General features: G+C 31.1%; 1 protein-coding gene across 5 annotated transcripts in view; it reads left to right on the forward strand.

Moving 5' to 3' along the window:
* LOC143078790 (serine/threonine-protein kinase SIK3-like) overlaps positions 1–14856 on the forward strand; it is a 71733-nt gene that overhangs the window by 19385 nt on the left and 37492 nt on the right. For all 5 annotated transcript variants that reach the window (XM_076253766.1, XM_076253761.1, XM_076253763.1 and 2 more), the window contains exon 5: positions 12273–12397. In XM_076253766.1, the coding sequence (XP_076109881.1) occupies positions 12273–12397 (125 nt within the window). The remainder of the gene's footprint in view (positions 1–12272; positions 12398–14856) is intronic.

Below are 14856 nucleotides of genomic sequence, written 5' to 3' on the forward strand. Positions count from 1 at the left end.
CCCAAAAAATTGTTGAAATGTTAGATACAAAATCCTGCATTTTAAGCACACCTGAAAGGGTTTAAGCTGGTTGAAAATTATTTTTGTTTAGCTAATTTTAAGGATTTTACATTTGCATAAAATTATTAAACAAGGAAAACTTCCTACACTATTTATTTTTAGTCATCATAAGTTCATAACAAAAACAATGTCAGAGTTTCCAAGTAATTTATAGTTTTTTTTATTCCTCATAGTCTTTTAATAATTGCTTCAGTTTTAATTTAAACATCCCTTTAAATAGCAAAATTGGTTTTGTTATTTTCTTTGCAGTACATTCAAAACATTAGGAATTCAGTTCAATTCAAAGTTTTATTGCCATATAAACTTTACAGTTTGTGACATATAACAACAAAAATAAATAAAGACAATAACTAAGTAACTCAATATATATATACAAATTCAGGTAAATATTAAAGGGTCCCCTGTCCTCAGTTCCATTGACTTTTTTATAAAGGATAATAGTTTTTTCACTTGGGTTAAAAGTTAAAGTATATTTATAAATATGTCATTGTCAGTGAGATTAGCAAATGAATTATTTTCTCTGTTAATGCAATTAAAATATGTTAGTCTAATATTTGAATTGTAAGAACAATTTATTAATAAATGTTTTTCATCATCAAGTACTTTGAATTTTTTGCAAAGTGAGGAATTTGAAAATGCCTTCCTTTTTCAATTAATAAATGTATGGTCACTGATTCTAAGTTTTGTAATTAATTTTCTAAATTTAAAGTTTGAGTTAGAGAGGTAAGGTTTGATCAATAGATTTGGATCAAGTCCTTTATACAAATTTAATTTACTTTTATCATCAATATATCTCAACTTATCCATCAACAGGTTGTTGTAGTATGAGTTTATTTATTAAGGATGACGGTTATTCTTCCAACTACAGGAGATCCGAAACCCTCTGGTCCTGGTTACCTCGGATTTTTTGCTTGTTCAGAAACGTCATCATTTGATCTCTTTCGTTTTATAGCCTTTCCTGGCTTTGCCCCGTCGGTACATTGAAGAATGTTTACGTTCTCCGGTCTTTCTAATTACCAAAAAAATCGAAGTGTACCAACACGATGTTGTTAAGATAACTCATAATGACATAAATCTATTTTAATAACTTTATCGATGATGTGAAGTAAACTAGAACATTTTTATAACATTAAAGATATATAATTAATCGGGGGAAAACTTGTTAGTCTTTTCGTTTATAAACAATTGCCGTCATTATTAGAAAATTTAATGTGTCCGTGTTGGTCCACTTTCTACTGGTTATAAGACAGATCGAGTTACCGGAACTATTGCGACTGGTTTTCGTTTCTGTTTCACTTCCTAGGGAAATGTACAATTATCGATCTCGATAGTTTAGACTTCGTTACTTGTCAATTTTAACTTCCAATATGTTCAAATTTCAAATAACATAGAAAGGACGTTATATTTCTTACTAGTCCGGTCGGGCTAGCGATAAATAAAATTTACTAGTCCGAGCTGAAAATTACTAGTCTGGGGCATCGGGCTAGTGGTTAACGACGCAGACTGCGAAATATATCCAACCTACATTATATTATAGTGACATCATTGTTGGAATGCCACACTACGCAGAAGCAAGTATATCCTTCACTGGTTATTTAAATCATTCTCAGAGATCGTGCACTAATTAAAAATTGGTATTTGTTAAATTTAAACATAATTTTGTGTGCTGTAGATGATTCAAACTTCAACATGCAATACTTTAATTAGTAGGTCAACAACTTTTAAAGTAAACAAAGTACGTGGGTATACATGAGAGTGGGGAGAGAAACTATTTTTTTCATTTTTTGTTTGTAAAATGCTGTTTTGAGAATCTTCCTCCAAGTCTGGAGCGCTTTAATTGATGAGTAATTATCCACTAAAATAAAAGTAAATGTATCTGAACAATTAAAATGTGACATTTAGTATATGATTATATGTAGTAGTCTTCCATCAAAACTAAATTTGTGTACCAACATAATCATTGTAATGGTAAAAAAATAATTAGATTTAAAATGTTTCATTTCGTAGTTTAACATGTTTAAACCTATTTATTCATGAAATTTACAAATATTTCAAAATGTAGGATCTGGAAACAAGCTTCTCACAGTTTACATCAATCATATTGGTTTTTTTAAAGCAATTGCTTTTATGCCGTCGCGTATGGCCATCTTTGTGACCCAGATCAGAGACTCCGCCCAGATCAAGCCATAGTATTTTGTTAAACAGGCTCCTGGTCAGTCATTCTTTAACACCTATGTATGTTTTCTAATGCAATACATAGCTTGAAACTTTAAAAAAAAGTTAGTGGATTTAAGAAGTTTCAGAATATGTTCTTGTAGATGTATTTTTGTATTTAAAGGGTCAACCGTTTGACTATCAAATAACATAGAAGTCCGAGTGAAAAAAAGTACATTTTTATAAATGCGATTCCGTTTTCCGCCGTTCGTACGATGTTTCAACAAAATATGGATTTATTTCAGTTGTTGATTTAGTATTGAAAATTTAACTGAATTATCTCCTAATAAATACGGTTTTTTATGTTTAATTTGTGTTTCTTTAAGAGGTCAGGTGCTCTTGTTCATTCATAAAATTATCGTTCATTCATACATTTATCGTAAAATCAAAATCACTACACAGGTTAATGCGTAGTGTCAAATTATTACCTGTAATCTAAAAATAGACAAACTTTATTTGCGCAAATAATTTAGCGGAACGAAACCCTTGTTGAAAACACATAACAATAAGTTCGTTTTCCTTTTCTGTCAAAGCTCCGTAATATTTATCGATCACCTTACTAATGAAATGGACCCGTCCAAACGTAATAGATGCCAAGTCGGTCCAGATGAAGAGATATTTACAAATTGGAATTTTCTAGTTTATTAATACATAGATTGAAAAAAAGTACGTCTTTTTAAATATCATGATCAAAAACTGGGTTTGCATAACAAATGTCAGATGAAACCATTATCCTCGTCTTTTCAGTGAACAAGTCTACTACGTTTGTTGACACTCGACGGTCCACCGTGTTAGCAATTTTATTTCACATGTTTTCGAAATATTGAAGATCATTTTTCGCAATGTTTCCTGAAAATTGATAAATATCAAAGCAACGTAGAGCTGTTTGTTCTTGTTCGTATAATAAAATTGAGAATGGAAATGGGGAATTTGTCAAAGAGACAACAACCCGACCATAGAAAAACATACAACAGCAGAATTAAGGTCACCAACAGGTCTTCAATGCAGCGAAAAATTCCTGCACCCGGAGGCGTCCTTCAGCTGGCCCCTATACAATATATATACTAGTTCAGTGATAACGATTTAATGTCATGTTTGTCTGTGATGACCCCCCTTTTCGGGATTGCATGAGAATTGTAGTTATCTCGTACCCACATGCACTTGTTTCTATCCATAGGAAGGTCGACTATCCATATAAAACTATTTATATGGATAATCGACCTTCCTATGGATAGAAACAAGTGCCTGTGCTCGTACCGCATCAGAAGGACACATATTAAGTGAGCAATAATGTTTGGAACTTAGTTTTAAAAATGATGACAAAGTAACATTATGAAAATATTTTTATTAAGCTGAAATATACATTTATTCTTTACATGTTTATGTCTTGTAAGATATTTTATTTCTTTCCCGTTTTTTAACATTTGCGTCTGGAAAGTTGAAATGTTTTAACTTAATCATTTGTGTTAATGGTTAAATATAAATTAATAATAAAAATTGTTAAAATTAAATCAATAAAGGAAATTATTGCCAAGGAAGTTACAAACACTACCAGGGGATAATCCATGATGATTTCTTTTTATTCCCCACCTACGGTAGTAGGGGGGCATTATGTTTTCTGGTCTTTGCGTCCGTCCGTTCGTCCGTCCGTCCGTCTGTCCCGCTTCAGGTTAAAGTTTTTGGTCAAGGTAGTTTTTGATGAAGTTGAAGTCCAATCAACTTCAAACTTGGTACACATGTTCCCTATGATATGATCTTTCTAATTTTAATGCCAAATTAGAGTTTTTACCCAAATGTCACGGTCCACTGAACATGGAAAATGATAGTGCAAGTGGGGCATTCGTGTACTGGGGACACATTCTTGTTGAGTTATATGTTTCAGCACATGTATATTTGACCCCAACTTTAGCCTGGTAAACGTGTTGTCTCCTTGTGAAATATAAAACATATTAAAAATGACTTTCTGCTAAAGTCTTTTATTTATATAAAGTTAAAACCTTCTTACTTTTAACTAGACAACACTCATGTCAGGTTTAATTCTTGTATATATGTGGATGAAAAATAAAAGTCCCCAAACATTAACATGGCAGCAATTGCTTTTACAGCCTTTAAGGCTTTGATTTTATTAGTACCTGTATTCCTGTTATAAGAGTTGTAACTGGGAACTTAATCATTGGAAATTTAAAACTGAATAGATTTTTCGGTCCCAACTTTCTTGAAAAAAAAATTCAAATCTTAGAGTACTGTCACAAAAAATGGCAAAATCGCCCTAGCCTGCATTTAAGATTTCAAAAAATTGTAGTTGTTGTTAAATGACAGAATTCAGTTGAATTTTAGATAATTAACTATCAACTTAATTGAATATTTAGATTTAGAAGATGTAGATCTCTTCCTTTGGTCCAAATTGAATCCTAAAATAAGGAAAGGAAATTACATTAAACAACAATTGATTTCAATAATGGCTCAACCTGTTCTTTTTTTCATTCTTACCCTCCCCCCCCCCCCCAAAAAAAAAAAAAAAAAAAAGAAATTAAATAATACGGAAACAAGGGCAGTCTTTCCCCTCAGAGCTATTCAGCTCTTTGATTTTTATTGTTTTTGCAAATGGCAATGTTCACTTTTGGCAAAATATGGCCTTGAAACTCTATCATAAAATATAAAAAAAAGTCACAATCTGGTTCTTAAAGGGAAAATTAGTGATTTTTCACTTATCATCTTATTATGTTCATAATACCATAAAAAACATATTCGACAAGTTTTATTTTTATATGAAAACTAATAAAGAAGAAAATTTGGAATTATTAATTTTATTTCTTCAAACTTCCTGACTTATGTGAAGTAGTTTAAGTCCTTTTGCATGCCGGGATTGAAATTAATCTTATTTAAGTCTTGTTCGTTAACCATCTAATAACGCGATTTAAAGCGCATCGTCGACTTTTGGTATAGCTATTAACCAACTAAAAACAAGTGATAGCCATGCGACTTTTAAAATTAGATTGTAGGATTTTTGTGTGGATTTTTTTATACAAATTTTAGTTAAAGTAAATCATACAATAGAACTTTTTAGCTCACCTGGCCTAAAAGGCCAAGTGAGCTTTTCTCATCACTTGGCGTCCGGCGTCGTCCGTCGTCCGTCGTCGTCGTTAACTTTTACAAAAATCTTCTCCTCTGAAACTACTAGGCCAAATTAAACCAAACTTGGCCACAATCATCATTGGGGTATCTTGTTTAGAAAATGTGTCCGGTGACCCGGCCAACCATCCAAGATGGCCACCATGGCTAAAAATAGAACATAGGGGTAAAATGCAGTTTTTGGCTTATAACTCAAAAACCAAAGCATTTAGAGCAAATCTGACATGGGGTAAAATTGTTTATCAGTTCAAGATCTATCTGCCCTGAAATTTTCAGATGAATCGGACAACCCGTTGTTGGGTTGCTGGCCTTGAATTAGTAATTTTAAGGAAATTTTGCTCTTTTTGGTTATTATCTTGAATATTATTATAGATAGAGATAAACTATAAACAGCAATAATGTTCACCAAAGTAAGATTTACAAATAAGTCAACATGACTGAAATGGTCAGTTGACCCCTTTAGGAGTTATTGCCCTTTATAGTCAATTTTTAACCATTTTTCGTAAATCTTAGTAATCTTTTACAAAAATCTTCTCCTCTGAAACTACTTGGCCAAATTAATCCAAACTTGGCCACAATCATCTTTTGGGTTAGTAGTTTGAAAAATGTGTCCGGTGACCCGGCCATCCAACCAAGATGGCCGCCATGGCTAAAAATAGAACATGAGGTAAAATGCAGTTTTTGGCTTATAACTCAAAACCCAAAGCATTTAGAGCAAATCTGACATGGAGTAAAATTGTTTATCAGGTCAACATTTATCTGCTCTGAAATTTTTAGATGAATCGGACAACCCGTTGTTGGGTTGCTGACCCTGGATTGTTAGTTTTAAGGAAATTTTGCTGTTTTTGGTCATTATCTTGAATATTATTATTGATAGAGATAAACTGTAAACAACAATAATGTTCAGCAAAGTAAGATTTACAAATAAGTCAACATGACCGAAATGGTCAATTGACCCCCTTAGGAGTTATTGTTCTTTATAGTCAATTTTTAACAATTTTCATAAAATTTGTAAATTTTTACTAACATTTTCCACTGAAACTAATGGGCCAAGTTCATTATAGATAGAGATAATTTTAAGCAGCAAGAATGTTCAGTAAAGTAAGATGTACAAACACATCACCATCACCAAAACACAATTTTGTCATGAATCCATCTGCTTCCTTTAATATTCACATAGACCAAGGTGAGCGACACAGGCTCTTTAGAGCCTCTAGTTATGATTTTTTTGTTTCTACAAATACTTTAAACAAACATATGAAACTGACATGATTGAGAGTGTATTAAAAATACATGTTTGTATTCTGACCTTTTTGCTTCAGTCCAGCAAACATTTTCTGCTTGTACTGGAAATACAATGTGTACTGTTATGTGACACTTAGTGAATGTTGAATGAGTGGTTAAACTCAAGGTAATTAAAAGATTAGCATTATGTCATTCTGATCTTTTGATCTTCATTCAGTGAATTCTAGCTGTCATGGTTCACCATTCCAGGCAACATTTTGTATGAATGGTAAACAGTAGTCATAATTTTAGACACAGAAATGTAAAAAAAGAATTAAAATTAATTTAGGGGAGTGATAAGGTCGCATAATAACTGGATAGCCGTTGTATATTTTTATATTTTGCACTGATAAGCTCACTTTTAAATGAATTATGACTTCTGATTACTTTTGTAATGATTAAATACTGAATTAATTTAATTGATAATAATAGCCGTCTAAACACGAGTGCATGAACTAAAAATTGTAATATTTTAAATATGAATCGGTAACCTTTAATATTTGAAACAGATAATAAGTCCATCCAAAGCGATCTTTATTAACATGTTCAGTAATAAATGTTCTCATCAAAATATTTTTAAATCTCACAACGCACAAATACTTCAGCTATTTGAAAAAAAACGATGTTTAAAAATTTGACAGGAAATTTAATGATTTTCTTGGAATGGAATCGAAAAATTACGAATAGATATCCTTTAAAGTGTGAAAAACATCAACAGAATTTATACATAATCGGGAATGTCCTTAACAAAATAGTGTTCGTCTCGCAATGTATTATACTTTAGCTATTTTACCACAATGTTTTAAAAAAAAAAACAACGAATTCAATGTCATTTTTCCCAATTTCTGAATGTAATTATAAGTCTGTTTTAACTGGCAAGAAAACCCCTTAAATAGACAAGCAGTTTAGTCTTTAAATTTCTGTTATTGAATATCAAGAAAGAAAATAAATCCTGAAATTGATTTCAAACTTTGATACACAATAGTTTTCCTGGAAAATATTCACATCCCTTAGGGATAATTAGTGTAGGTCCAGTTGCATATATATTACATGCATGTCGGAACAATTGTGATGATGACGAATTTCTTCCTTTATTGGAGAACAATCTAATTGAATTTTTACTATGTTCATAACTTCGTCAATCGATGAACCAAAACAAGTTATATATTGACCTGTATTTAAATCAAAATTGTTCTCTTCTTCTTTTGGTATACAATAGTCTATCGACATTCGATGATTACATACTGGTGGCATACGTGGACTAGGCTATTTACAAAACTTTTACCCTAATTCACTCAAAATGTATGTTTCTTTCTTATATTCAATATATACATGTAGAATGTATATATTTCAAATTGCGCTATAGTTCCGTAATATTCTATCCAGGCGTACAAACAAAGGGTCGACAAGTGAGTAAATTTTTTTTTTAAAAATATTTCTGGTATGTTCCAATCTGTCCTTCAAAGTATATACTCACATTTTCCCAAATTTACCCTTGGAAAAAATATGTAAATAGATTTTTATTTTACCATTTTTCTACATTTTTTGGGGGGTATTATTTAGATTTTTATAAATAATATTCTTTACTTTAGAAATGTTATTTATAAACAAGCGTATGTGTTTAGTAATGACTAGTATATCACTTTCGGACACGCAAGACAGAGATGTATATTATACACCATTCAAAAGAGAAAGTTACAAATTATCAGCCGTGTACACTCCTCAATACCCTCAGAACTGAGCAGTGAAACGATGCATGAACTTGCAAGTCTTGACAGGAAATTGCTTGAATACCTGGACGTGTCACCTCACAATACCTTTGGGAGTAATACCTTTTGCTATGCTGGTGATCAGATAAGGGAAGGTCCGAAATTATTTAAATAAAGTTAATCACATAAAAAAAATTATGAACAAATTAGATTTTCGAAAACAATTTTCTCGGAACACTTATTTATGATTTCAACTTTGACTTTTTAACTAATTCCAATATAAACAGTTTGAAAATGACAGACAACGGTTGTTTAAAAGTTAATAACATTTTCCGTATCAAGTTAGTAAGTCAGATATAACAACTGTACGATTGACAAGATCTAGCATAATAAAACTTTCATATCTATGAATTTAAGCATTTTTGGGATATGAAGTTGTGGAAAAATTGGATGTTACAATACAAATAATACATAACTAAGGTGTCAAAGCTTTGTCATTTATTATTTGTGAGGTGCCAAAAAGAAGTTATTCTCTATCAAAAATATTATCACAATTATTTCTTTGTGAAATGTGGTATATTTTTGCCTGATTTAAAATATGAAAATCTAAGGGCCAAATTTAGGCCTTCGTGATTGGCTCAGTCCTTTTATGCCATTGGCGAAGATGAATCTGGCATGCCACTGATAAACAATTGCCCATCTTAAAGGGGCACTAGCTACGAAATATATAAACAAATCTAATTTATTATTTTTTTGTCTCAATCAATAATAAAATGCAAACAGTGAAATAATAATTTGCTTTTAGCAGATAGTATGGTTTAATTTTGCCAAAATAAACTTAAAAACAATTGATTATGATTTATTCACTTGCAAGTGAATAATTTGACCTCATTGAATCCGTATTCATGTGAACTTCAATTTAATTACTTATCTTGAGATGGATAACAAGTGAATTGTATGTGTAAAGTTATTCAAAGGAAAAGAATGTCAACATTGAAAGTGTAACAAAGGTAAATCATTTGATTGACTGATTCGATCAACAAAAAATCATTCTTATAAAGGTAAAAACAATAATAAACATTTATTATTCATCTATAATATCAAATTAAATAGACCTAGAATAATCCAACAGCATGAGTTTGCTTAATCTATATATATATCTATTTATGTTTACATCTCTTATATGGTCATCAGATGATGTAGAGGTCAACTCGATAATTAATTAGATGGCATCTAGACTAAATTACACCCAAAACGAAGTTACACATTTTCATACCCGTGCCCTGTTAATTGTTTATTTTAGACTTTTAATAGTTTGGATAAATGTTTTACATTGTTATAAATCGAATATGAGAATTTGATTGAAATCGGTGAACATGAATTTGACAGCTAGTGCCCCTTTAAAAAGTTCATAAAATGTTTGGTGTATATATGACATTTTTCCTAAGAATGTTTTTTAATTTAGATTGTTGTACATGTATTTGTTGAGCAGAAGTTTTTTTCAAGCATTAAATCAGAACTGATCACTGAAGTTTTGGTTGTGTATAAATTGTCTGGTATTATATGCATGTTCATATTACAGATTCATCCATTTTTGTGGGTACCAATTTTTCGTGAAATTAATTTGGTGGATTTTTATTTTCATGGTTTTAACCAATTTGGATATATACCTATGAAAAGATTCTGTTTAGTTGAACATTTTAAATATGGTTTCCTTTTACCCTAGAAATCAACAAAAATTGGTATTTCACAAATAATATGGTTACCCAAGAAATCAAAGAAAATCGGTATTTCACTAATAATCTTGTTTCACAATATACATATTGATCCTACCCAATGACCCAAAATTACATCTGTGTCTACTAAATGCTTTATGCACTTCACATATGTTTTACAAATGCATAGCAATAAAAGTGAAGTATGAAAACAAACAAAGTGTTGTGATACATTAAAATGTAAAAGTAATTGTCTGGAACACAAGTGTTGACCCTAACCTTGTAATAAACATCTGCACACAATTTGTTACATATGTGTAAAGATTCTTTGTCAAATCTGCATCTAGTTATCTTCAAAGGAAACTGGTGCATTTAGAGCAGTAGATTATAGTCTGAAGAAAAGATGTGTATAAAATTAATCAAATATTCATAACATGTCGAATTTCTAGGTCAGTCTTATAAAATAAGTTCACAAGTGCTAAACATCTTTTAAAAACCATTATTATAAAAAAAATTGTTTTGTTTTCATTTACCTGTTCCACAGTGTTAAATTTATTTTCCCATTAAAAAGTCAGTTATAATAAAGAAAGATTATACTGAGTAAATATGCAATTAATAATGATAGCTTTTGTAAGCACAGATGCATTCTCTATAGCTGTGGCCTGTGTTAAACAATGAAAGGATCATGGATTTGTTTTGACAGTAAATATCAGTCAAGGTTCTCAGACAATCGTAGTATTGATTCCACAACCAGGTCAGGGATAAATGTACTCCAGTGCGATGTTTTCATTAGAAAATCGTGTTGACACAGATCTGATGACTATACAAAACCACATTGTGGGGAAACTTGCACTCTCAAGTAATTGTCTGGAGTAATTCTACCCCATGTTGACATTGAATTTTATATCCTATACTTTGTGAGGAACTGTGACAGATTGGTGATACAATTTAATCTATATCAATAAAAAATAAACTATGGTTAAGGAAATGACATTCACGTTGGCTCAAATTCAAAAGACTATTGAACAATATATATAATAAAGCATTATGATTTTATGTGGCTTGTCTACATGTATTATTAAATAAAATACATTACATTCCACAAATCTGCTTTTTATTGTTTTATGTTTTATAGGGTCAAACCTTCTTTAAATTATAAGTTTAAAGTACAGCTAAATTTTTCGTACTGGTGAAAAAAATACTTCCTTTACGTAATCTTTTATTTTTCTCGGTTAAATCAGAAGGTTGTAATGCAATTCATGGTCATACATGTACATGTATACTTGTCCTAATCATTATAAAAAATAGGAGTTTGCAACAGGTTTTAGGTGCAGACGTATTACAGAATCGCATAACTATACTGTTCTGCCTTAGCTGATTTGAATATCCATTGAATTATAGATACAGACATTTTAAGATGCATAACATTTCATACATTACAGACATAAGAAGATATACAAAATCTAATTCCTTACAGGTATTATTAGCTGTGGAACCATAGCTCTTAGGCCCTAATGATATTTTGGAACTATTTAAGGACCTATACACGATATAGCTAAGTGCTAAGCTTTTATAAGATCTAGACAATACAAAATCTTATACATTGCAGCCATTTTAAGGTGGAAAAAAATCTAATACCTTATAGCCATTTTGTAAGGGACAAAATCTTGTACCTTGCAACCACTTTAAGATGTACAAAATCTCATACCTTACAACCACTTTGTGATGTACAAAATCTCATACCTTACGGCCACTTTAAGATGTACAAAATCTCATACCTTACAGCCACTTTAAAATGTACAAAATCTCATACCTTACAGCCACTTTGGGATGTACAAAATCTCATATCTTACAGCTACTTTGTGATGTACAAAATCTCATACCTTACAGCCACTTTAAAATGTACGTAATCTTGTACCTTGCAGCCGCTTTAAAATGTACAAAACTCATACCTTACAGCCACTTTAAAATATACAAAATCTTGTACCTTGCAGCCACTTTATGATTACAAATCTCAATCCTTACAGCTCCCTTAAAAGTGGCTATATCATGGGAGGTTTTATTATTAAAATGTTTGTATTTTTCTTTCAGATTTTGGTTTCAGTAATTACTATAATCAGAATTGTTGTTTAAAGACTTGGTGTATTTTTTGTTTCAGATTTTGGTTTTAGTAATTACTATAACAGCAATTGTTGTTTAAAGACTTGGTGTGGTAGTCCACCATATGCAGCTCCAGAGCTCTTTGAAGGGAAAGAATACAGTGCTCCTAAAGTGGATATATGGGTAATTTATTCATTTAATCTCCAATTTTCTTACTTATCATGCTTACAGTCAAAAGAAATTAGAATTACATTTTTCATGTCAAAAACTTACAATAAAAATTTTGCTGTTCAGATAAAGCTGGTTGAATAAATGTACTAATAGCAAAAAATACACAGAAAAAAGGACATCAGATATGCTTCTTTGTCTTTTAAAAACATGAGAAAAGAATTGAAGAAACAGTTTTAGTACAGAAATGAGGCTTTTTCTGGTCAGTTAGATACCGTGTTATATAACTATCAGGAAGCTGATTACATATTGTATAAGTCATGTAAGTATCATTGTTTGTTCATGAATATTATTGACCTTGACATGTGTGGATAAACCAGATTAAATATAGTTGTTATATATTCTTGTGACCAGTCAAAATCATACAAAATTTGATTGAAAAAAACTTCGCTTTTGTCTGGAGAAACCATATATGTGATATTCGCATTGAGATTTGTGACAAGTATATTGAAGGTTATCAAACTTATTTACGGGGACACTCCCATTGTGCCGTTTCTAACCAATTCCATTATGGTTTCAATTTAATACCAAATTTAAGAAGGCATTTGAAGTTAATACAACATGGTTCTATGGTTATGATTCTTTGCATATTGAAATATTAAAAAAAAAAAAAAAATTATGCACAGTGCACAATCAATTGAAAGGTATAATACCTTTTCACTACATTTTTTCATGAAATTTTAAAACAGATTTTCTAGTCTTTAAAATAAATAGCCTTAGCCCTTGAAAATTAGAATTGGTTAGGGGTAGTGAAAATTGATAGAAATATATTTTGACACATTTAAGTATCTTTGTGGGAAAAGTTTTGGTCCTAAAAGGTATATAGTTTAAAAACACCAACTGTTTCTTTGACATAGCTGAAGGTTGTTTCTTGCAGAGAATTTATTCATTTGTTGCTTGCTTAATAACCCAGTGTTAATCATTTCATGCACATTCAGGACAGTTTCTGCAGAAGAAATATGCAGCTTCTTTCTAACAAAACTTATTTAAACTTGAATTGATCTTTTGATGTATTGTTGTTATCTGCAGTCAGTTAATTGTATCATTGATGACTTGGCACAGACTTATGTCCTATCATGGGATTATAGGAGTATTAAAAATGACAACAGTCACAACTCAAAAATTTTATTAAATTTTATTTTGAAAGAGAATTAAAATCTTTATGACTACCATTTATTTCTCTCCAGGCAGAGAAAAGTTTTTTTTTTCTTTTTTTTAAAGATGAATACTTTGATGTCTCACAGATTGTAGGAACTCTCACTTTAAATCTCTCCTTTTGGTGTTTGGTGAATTAAAACCAGGTTTGAGCAGTACATCAAGTAAGCTAACTATTGTCAACATTTGTTACATTGATAGTTGACAAGGTTTTTCCTACAATGTATAATCTACAGAATATAATCTACAGAATCATTTGTAGAAGCTAATTTTGTTTCACCAACCAATGCCATCTGGAAAAGTCTCGAAATTTATTTATTGGTACAAATTGTTTTGTTAATGTAATTCAATTTACTGAAAAATGATTGTTTTATATATATATATATTGTGGTTTTTATACGACCGCAAATAGTATGATGTCGTCTGCATCATCGTCCGAAGACACATTTGGTGTCCGGACAATAACTTAAGTTTAAGTGAATGGATCTCAATGAAATTTAATAGAAAGGTTCAATACCTCAAAAGGAAGGTTGAGATTGATTTTGGGGATGATGGTTCTTACTGTTTTGGAATAAGGGGCCCAAAAGGGGCCCAAAGCAAGCATTTTTCTACTTTCAGGATATCAACTGGTGTATAAGCATTTCAATTTCTCTGAAATTGTACCACAATGTGTAATACCACAGGTAGAAGGTTTGGATTGATTTTGGGGGTGATGGTCCCAAATGTGCAGGAATTAGGGGCCAAAAAAGGGGCCAAAATAAGATTTTTTTTTTAGTTTTCAGTCAATAACTTGTGTTTAAGTGTATAAATCTCTCTGAAATTATACCACAAGTTTTCATACTTCAAAGATATGGTTAAAGGAGGGGGGGTATGGTTCAAATCATCAAGCAATTATGGGCAAAAAAGGGGGGAAACAAGGGCTTTTCTGGTTAAATCTAAAAGCAGTGTAGGGGAGGTAATTCAATGAAATTTTAAAGAACACTGTTATATATATGTTTGATTACTTGATTACCCCTTTACATTGCTTGAAAATTATGTATTAAGAAATGATGATTGTCTTGAGGTGATCAGCTGTAAATTTATATTTAGAAGTTATTGTTTATTAATATTAATTTTTACCATGACTGTATGTCATTTTATTGTCGAGCCTGCAACTTTTGTTGCAGAAAGCTCGACATAGGGATAGTGATCCGGTGGCGGCGGCAGCGGCGTTAGCTAACTTCTTAAAAGCTTTATATTTTAGAAGGTGGAAGACCTGG

Source organism: Mytilus galloprovincialis, chromosome 6 (assembly GCF_965363235.1).
Source record: "Mytilus galloprovincialis chromosome 6, xbMytGall1.hap1.1, whole genome shotgun sequence".
NCBI lineage: Eukaryota > Metazoa > Mollusca > Bivalvia > Mytilida > Mytilidae > Mytilus > Mytilus galloprovincialis.